The sequence below is a fragment of the Ylistrum balloti genome, unplaced genomic scaffold (genome assembly GCF_031769215.1).
Source record: "Ylistrum balloti isolate Yb309-2 unplaced genomic scaffold, AGI_CSIRO_Ybal_v1 Utg369882, whole genome shotgun sequence".
In the NCBI taxonomy this organism is placed as follows: Eukaryota; Metazoa; Mollusca; class Bivalvia; order Pectinida; family Pectinidae; genus Ylistrum; species Ylistrum balloti.
The window spans coordinates 215,217-224,155 of NW_026782019.1; the positions used below are offsets into that span (position 1 = coordinate 215,217).

Genomic DNA, 8,939 nt, shown 5'->3' on the forward strand with positions numbered 1-8,939 from the left:
GTTCATTGGAATCTACTTGTCATTTTAAGCAAACATTATTTGTCAAATTTGGCATAAGAAAAAAGTTATGATCAATTCAATAAAGGAAAATGTTATTTTTTTCTTAATTTTTAGAACAAAGTTTGATCATAGGAGGAGTGTTTCAAACTCTTCCGGTTTCGGTGCACTCAAGCGCTTTTAATATAATTAGGCCCCTTATATTTGCTGTTCTTAGCCAAAACATTGAAAAAAATTCGTGACCGGTAAGTTTGTCAATTAGCAGCTTAATTGCGTTGAGTCAGAATCTCGAAAGTGACGTCATGTGATTGATATGATGCTGTGATATATTTCTTATTTTTGTTTTTGTTCTTCAAAATATGAAACAGAGATAAAGAAAGTTTAGAGATGACATTGGATAAAAAAAACATCTTTGCAAGTAAATTAAGAGGCCTGGAGGGCCCGTATCAGTTCTGAAGGATGTTTTACGCGAAGGACAAATTTAAATAAATCACTCAGTCTCGCCAAAGTGACTTTGCTGCTGCCACCTGTTGATTTGCATATTGTAAGGTGACCAGGTGGATATATATCACAACACCAAAAGTACTTTTTCAGCTTTATTTACACTTTATAAAACGCATACTACATTAACCCCGATCAACTCCTCAGAAACCCTTAGCTAATTTACTTCAGCTAAGTATCCGGAGACAGTCCCATATACGGCTATTTTCCAAGGAACTCTCCTCTCTCCCTGTGCCACGACCAGACATCCCCCACCACTTAATTAAAAGGTTTACGTAAGAATAGCTCTGAAGTCTTGACAGTTTCATTGACCTCAGGTCAAACTCACCAACTTAAGCATTTGCCAGTCAGTCTACCGACTATCAGCACGGTCCACCTCCCTGTGTCAATTAACGCTGTATTTTATCACAAATAATTCTCTATTACCCTCTTTATGTTTCCCCAGACGCATTATATACATGATTAAGGAGACACAATAAAAATTTATTACAACATTTTAAACCCTCTTTTATCATAGCTTTTAATGTCAAAGTAGTAAAAACAAAGTTGTATAGAAAAACTTAAATCCATTTAACATAAAGTCAGTTAGTAGTGTCCTATCCAAAGAGAAATGCACAAACACTAATGCTGTCCTTGTAATTGTGGTCATCTATACCGTATATATATATATCCCTTTTTACTGGAGTTCAACAGACCGTCTCAATGAACAGCACAGAAAGATGTTGGTCTGTGGAACAAGATTTCAAAATCCATAGTCACGTTTAGATATATCCGATGTTAAAGTTAATTTGTTTTAACACATTTTTCCCTCTTGATATCCAACTTTCATAATCCTTCATGACTTCCCCTGTGTCTCTGAACCGTTAAGAATTGGACCACTTACGAAAACAAATTGAGATCTGTCGTATCCAATTTGTTTTTCTTTATATTTGTATTTAAAACCTGAATTGAGTGGCGATATATGTTTTATTGTGCTCACGCGTAATTCGTGATACTGTGATTTCATGTTGTTGCTTTGCTTTATTTGCCGCTATAATATCGCGTGTGAACAAATGCTAATTGTTTATATTTTTACACTTAAAGTTAGTTTCAATAATCTTGTGTTCTGTTAATCACTTTTCTTTAATCTTTTGTTCCACTTTATTTTATTTAAGATCCTTAATTCAAACTTTTCCTGACACTACATAATTTGAACATGTTGATTTCAATCCACCAATTAAACAATATTGAAACACTGATAACGTTTTCAATGAATATACCTATAACATCAACTATGTAGGAACCACATGTTGTGTAAATGGCATACAACACTGTGATCGTTATAACTATGTAGGCTAACTCGAGAAGATAATAAATTGAAGTATCCAGCAGGGATAGACACACAGCCTCTCTACCTATGTAGCCCCCTGACAGAGGTTGTCATGCCATCCTTATCTTCCCACCCATATCTGAATGTCAATGTGGAGTAGGAGAAAAACAAATAATTTTATCACTGTATGTAAAGGCAGGGCACAATATTTTCTTAACGACAAAATGCTGATTTTATTTACATTTCTCGTTTTCGGTTGGTTTTTACGGGGTAAGTAACACATGTTTGAATAACAGATCACATTGTTATATATCATAACATTTGAAATATATTTGTCACTTTAAATTAGTGCTAAATATAATGTTATATCTGTCTTGTTTCCGTTCTATACAAGTATTAAAAGTCATATAATCACATGTGTACAACTTCTCAAGATGCGATTTCTCATTGATATCATTTTATATGGTTTTGTATAAAACTGTTTTATATTCTTTATAAAAATCCATAGTGTCACATTGCATCGTGTCATTCATATAGATTTTGAGTTTTTTTGTTTCTTTTTGGCTAGAATGCAACGTTCTAGTCAGTCAAAACTACGAAAGGTGTATCACTACTTGAAGAGTTATATTGTTAATAGCAATTTATATCATCCGTTAGCAATAATATATTTTTTATGTTATATAATTACTGCATTGATGATTCAAAATTTTTTATCAAGATGATAAATTCTTATAAACATTATGTGTAATAAAGTGGTATTAATCTTCCATTTTCATGTTTGTCGCTTGTGACGAAGTAATCAATATTGAACAATCTACATTGTCTTTAGACCGAAGTCCGGGTTTGCTATCTCATAAGTCATTCCTTTGTTGATTTACCTGTTCATAACATGCCTACACAGTGTAGCAATCCACAGTCAAATTCAAACAGGATATTACCCCGACACAACTTAATCGGGTAGTCAAAACGATGACAAATTCTTAAATGAATAATTGTTTTAGCTATTTGTAATACATTTCTGTATATTTTCTTGTAAAATTTGAATGTTTATGTATATCATATATATGTATTTCCCCTTTCCTCCCATTCTTTTCATTCTTAAATCCAAAAGGAACATTGACTGTATTCATATGATAAGATACAATGTTTATTCTGTCTCTCTCTTAGAGTCCCAGGCCATTCCATGTGAGACAGCCATAGAACTCCACAGGTCCGAGGATAGGGGGACCGGATGTACGGGTATTTATAATCAAGTATGTGACAGATACGCCATTAATGAGTCGCTTTGGTACAAAGTTCCGAATGAAATGGGATCCGATCCTCAATATAAGGATATGGTGACACACCCTCCTGAGCTGAATCAGTGCGGGACATCCTTTCCAATATGGCTAAATGGTAAGTACAATGCCTTTGATCATTATTTGTATGGATGTGCCATGTCACACTTAAATTTATTTTTTATCAATATTAGCATATAATACAAAGCAAAACACATTTGTATGGGATTTATAATTCTGACACATAGGAGTGAGAATTAATTAGTAAGTACCACTTAATGTTTTATTGGAATTTCCCCTTTCTTGTAGGATTGGTAACTTTAAAAGTAAATAATATTGTTTGTTTCAGAAATGATAACTATATCTATCAAACTGAGGTTTATTAGACCAACAGCTATCGTTTAGGTAATTGTTCCTACAGTTTCCATTGCGTGATTCCTAAAAGGCGAATAAATTTGGGATCAGATCCTGTTAAACAACTGTTAGATTTCTAATGTCACCTCTGACACTGTCTTACTTTTGATCTTAATACTACTATTATTCCCTGCTTCACGCTTAGCAGATTCATGAAAAGTACAAAAATATGAACAGGGCCAGTATTCCAGAAGAGTAAGGTAAAAATATATACAAAACACAAATATTGATATTGAACAAATTCAGTCATTTGAAACGATAGAAATTCCACCGTGGAACTTCCCCTAAAGTTGGCTTTTACTTCATGAATTGGTTAAATCCGACACCGACAGTTGCACCTTTCGTTCATCCTTCTCGAAATTGCAGTTAAGATATAAAACATTTCTACATTTTTATACTGATGGTTTAAAAGGTAATGATATGGTTGCCGCGGCCATGGTTACCCAAGATGAAATTGATGACTGCCGGCTACCGAACAACGCCTACAATATTCGCGAAAGTGCGAGCTATCTACCTAGTTTTTTTAATATATTCAAACTAACAAAGTAATGTTATCCATTCATACTCTCTTTCTGTACTACAAAGTCTTAACAATAGAAATATCGAAAATATTTTCATTCCTAATACATTAATACTATATCATGAACTTAGCTTTAACTTTCGTATAGCTTTCTGCTGGGTTCCTAGGCACATGGGATTACCAGGCCATGAAAAAGTTATCAAAGGAAGCTACCACCTGTTGTTTTTAAATTACATTTTACCGATTTTAAACCATTTATCAAACAATGTTTAACAGCTCAGTGACAAGAGGAATGGAATCAATATACCAATAATAAATTGCATTCCGTAAAACCTATCATCTATGAATGGTCTCCAGGCTATAGAGACAACCACCGAGACGCAGTTGTCTTTGCCCGTCTGCGGATGGGTCACACATACCCTACACATTCAAATATTTTGAAACGCGACGATAATCTTCGGTGCATAGGATGTTAGCCATTCAATGTTAAACATATTTTTATATGACTGCATCGACCTTCTGTCTACTCGAGAATGTTTTTATTGTTATGTTAATGTAAAGTCTAAAAACCCTTTTGAAACTTGTTGAGATTTGTTAAATTCTAGGCTATCTGAAAGATGTTGGTCTATATAATAGACTATGACGTACCATTTTAATCTTTTGTGATAATATACCCATTTAAGATTTCTAGCATTTGTCTTTTATTTGTTTGATGTTATTTCCTTTTTGGATCGCTGTGTGTTTTACCATTTGATGGCCCTAATGGCCTTTTTGTGTTTAAGGGCCGTTAAGAATGTTATAATAATGTATATTTTTTTTTCAAAAATTGAAACATTTAGCAACAGCTGGTAAACATTACAATGCAGTTTTATACGTTATGTAACTATACTGAAGCGTTGTTCGTGAAAAATACTTCCAAACCAAAGAAGAAACAAACGGAGGACGAAAGCATAAAAATCAGTTTCTGTTTGACAACGTCTTCGTCGAGTTTTGTGGCAAGGTTTTCCAAAGGACTCTTGGCAAACCTATGGGAACTAAGTGTGTTCCTCCTCTGTTGTGTCACTTGTTTGTTTTATACTCGACTTAATTTATAGAAGAGCTTATCAAAACGGTCACAAATACGATATCGTTTAATGTTACTTTCATATACATTAAAGACGTCCTGCCTTTAAATGTCAGCCGCTTATCTTGCTCTTTTACTATTGCGAAACCAATGTGAACAACTCATTTGAAAACGTGACGTAACTGATTGGTTTTGGACTATGTTAACATGTTGGTATTTTCTTGTTTTTGAAATGCCTTCTTATTTCTTTTCGTGAACTCATTTCTTATTTGAAACACTCAATATTCGACTTTCATTTAGTTGAGAAGTGCTGTCGATGAAGTGGAAGATCATTTCTTACGCTGCTAGCAAATGGTCTTGTTTTAATGTTGTTGGTTTTTTCCACGTCTTGACCTGGTTAAACTACAATTACAGGTTCTCTGCCACGATCAAAGTATAGCGATACAACCTTAACGGCGTGTATGCGAGGTATAAATAATACTTGCCAGAGTACCTACAATGTCACCATCATGAGCTGTAATGGGTTCCACGTCTACAAACTCCGAGCTACAACCACGTGTGACGCAGCATACTGCTTCGGTAGGTGTCAAACAAGTGACGACACAAGGCTGCCATTTTGTCTAGAAGAGTTATTTGATATAATAACAATATAGATGGCGCTAAATTGTAAAGGTTAAGTGTTGTGATATTATTCTAAATCACGTAGATAGAAAAAATGATGTTATCATTTAGACAAAATCGGCATGTATTCTTACAATTTATTTCTTTTTTGTCAGGAACCGACACCTGTCGTGGTACAACTCCTGTACCAACCGTGTCAACTCCTCGTCCTGGTCTCCCTACAGGTAAAGCAATAGAAATGATACCAATAAGCTATACCAGACACACAACCATATTTAACGGCACCAACAGCACCAACATTCAGAGATCATGTCACACATCGAACCGCTGTTGCAACCGTATCATCTCCAGGTCATGTCCTCTGCATCGGTAAAACATTAAAGATGATACAGATAAGCTACATGACACATTGAGCCATTGCAGAACATCGTCTTCTCCTCGTCATGGGCACCCCGTGGTTAAACAGTAGGTAGAGATAATACATGTGAACTATATAACACATACAACAACTGCCCATTAGATTCCCAACATGTAAAAACACATACATACAAACATACACCCACTTACTCACCCACCCACACCCACTGCACTAATCTATATTACATCTTTTTCAAATGTCAGATTCAGATCTTTAAATTTGTTATCTTTTGGTTATGAGCTCCATAGATTTGTTGAAGAATTGTCCAGTTGCATTTGTTAACTAAATATCTCCCCCTTGTTTGAATTTTTTGTCTGGTATATTCTTAACTCTCACGTGAACATTTCCATTGCTCGTTCCTATTAACATATCACTGTTTTGGTTATCTACCAGTGGATACAGGACTGTCTGAACCTTGTAACACCAGCCATTATTTACATCGAGCTGGGGACCGCGGGACACAGTGCACAATAACTGGTGACGACAGAACTCCTGTGTGTGACCGATACGCCGTTAGTGACGTCTGGTATAGAGTAACCAATGACGGGGAAGATTTACAGATCGTAACACAACCACCACAAGTCAACAGTTGTGGCACATCTTTTCCTATTTGGATGAATGGTATATGTTCTCATTTATTGGCATAACATTTCTGTTAATTATGAAGTGATCTTAATATATAATATTAGTCGTTGCTGGTTATTTTGATGTCATTAAGATCCTGTCGTGATGTAACTTTTTTATTCGTGTTCTGAAAGAATACTGCGATTTTTACATTGGTCTCTATAAAAACATACTTAATGTTTAATATTTCATCATCTCATGTGGATCTTACAATCCATTCCGAAAGCCAGCTCTGTAAGAAAGATGGTGGAAATTAACAAACGCGAATTATTCAACTTCATCTTGAAAATTTATATTGAATAAAGGGTGTATTTTATGTATACCAATGTACATCGAGGTACTCGCCCTACCATACGAACACAGTTAACAGGACGTCGTGTAAAATTGATAGTGATGGGTTCTTTGTAAGTTAATACAATATTGCTTGTATGTATTCATGCAACAGATGTTATCTCGGTTAACAGGACCTCGAACGAACTAGGTATTGATAGTGCCTGTGTATAAAAATACATTACATCACTTTGAATTTTCCTCAGTTGCTTCCTAGGCTTCTGAATTTATGACTGTAGTATCGTTAGTCCGCGAAAGTTCGATGATGCAGTTTAATCAATATTTTGGCTCTACTGTATCTACTTTGAAATCACTTAAAGGTTCTATTCATTTGTGTGTCTTTTATTCATACTTACAGATACTCATCCTACCGATGGTGACACAGTTAACAGGACTGCGTGTGAACTGGGTATCGATGGATCCTGTTTACATGAATACAATATATCGATTAAAAGTTGTCAAACTTACTACGTCTACAAGCTGCAAAGTACTATAGTTTGTGACGCCGCTTATTGTTTTGGTAAGTATATAACATCAGTAAGATTGTGACACGGTTTCCAATTTTGTATGCAACACAATTTAGTGATAGTAAAGGAATGTTACTTTGACTGAAACTCATCGAAGATTCGACAAACCAAAATGTTTTAAGTACTAATTACATCTTCATTAAAACGATTGATATTGAAAGCATTAAAACATAAAAATACAATTCAGGAGACGTTTACATTACAATAATCTGTTTTATTAATTAAATCAAAATTTATTGTTCTTGCTGTTTTCATATGAAGTCTATCTTCCTGTTACCTATCCATTATTGGTTCATGATAAGTTTATCTTTGTCGTCAATTTATTTTGTAGAGGTGTGTTGGTTTCTAGACTTTCACGTGGTTCATAGATATTTCTTGTAATTGTTATGATGGTTGTGTTATAGGACAGAACAGATCTTGTGACACAGGCAATCCTAATTACAACAGCAGTGGTACGTATAATTACAATACGTCACAAAGGTCAGCTTTGATGTTTCTGTGACACAAAAATCTTTATACTATCAATTGCATCTAATATCGTATTTGAATAAGTATATTTTTACTGAAATAAGATATAATAATTCATATGGTATTAATGGTAAGGTCGTCAGGCGGTTTATTGTTTTAGTAAGTATATAACATCGGTAAGATCGTGACGCGGTTTATTGTTTTAGTAAGTATATAACATCGGTAAGGTCGTGACGCGGTTTATTGTTTTAGTAAGATAGGAGATAATATAATTCATACAAAATAATTCGGAATTTAATTATACTATTACATCAATGAAGTCTTGTTAATTCATCTGGAACATCAAATCAACAACCTGATATGTAATATGTACCGATTTAAATTTCAAATACAGGTATGATTTTTTTTACCCGTTTACCAGTTTTCAATAAAAGAATTCAGAATAGTTTTTAAAATGAGCACCTACCCCGGTTATCTCTGAATACTCTGTTGTAGGCGACCACGCGTCTCCGCTGGCTGTCCTGTTGGTTGTTTGCGTCACGATGATGTATTTATTACAAGGTCATAACATCTCTCTGTGAATCCGAACACAATACTTGCCCATCATATCGGTGTTTCTAAGAATGCATGTCTCCTAAATAACAGTTCGACTCGATGATGTATAAACGAGGATTTCAATGGAATACCTATCTTGATTTAATACATAGACAAAAAAGGTGTAAACTCAGCATGGCATTATGCCATCTATAAATTCCTTTAAACCTGCATTACAATGATATTTAATAACGAACAAAAGATGACTTATCAAATTATTTTAACCATTCAATTAATCCGTCCATTTATATTTAGTCTCTATCTGTAGAATGTATT

General features: G+C 34.4%; 1 protein-coding gene across 1 annotated transcript; it reads left to right on the forward strand.

Moving 5' to 3' along the window:
- Positions 1-2,031: 2,031 nt before the first annotated feature.
- Positions 2,032-8,650, forward strand: LOC132546267 (uncharacterized). The gene is made up of 7 exons (XM_060209978.1): positions 2,032-2,077; positions 2,975-3,202; positions 5,496-5,699; positions 6,514-6,741; positions 7,433-7,594; positions 8,006-8,053; positions 8,565-8,650. Exons 1-7 carry the CDS (start codon positions 2,032-2,034, stop codon positions 8,648-8,650), a joined length of 1,002 nt encoding a protein of 333 aa, XP_060065961.1.
- The last annotated feature ends 289 nt before the right edge of the window (positions 8,651-8,939 follow it).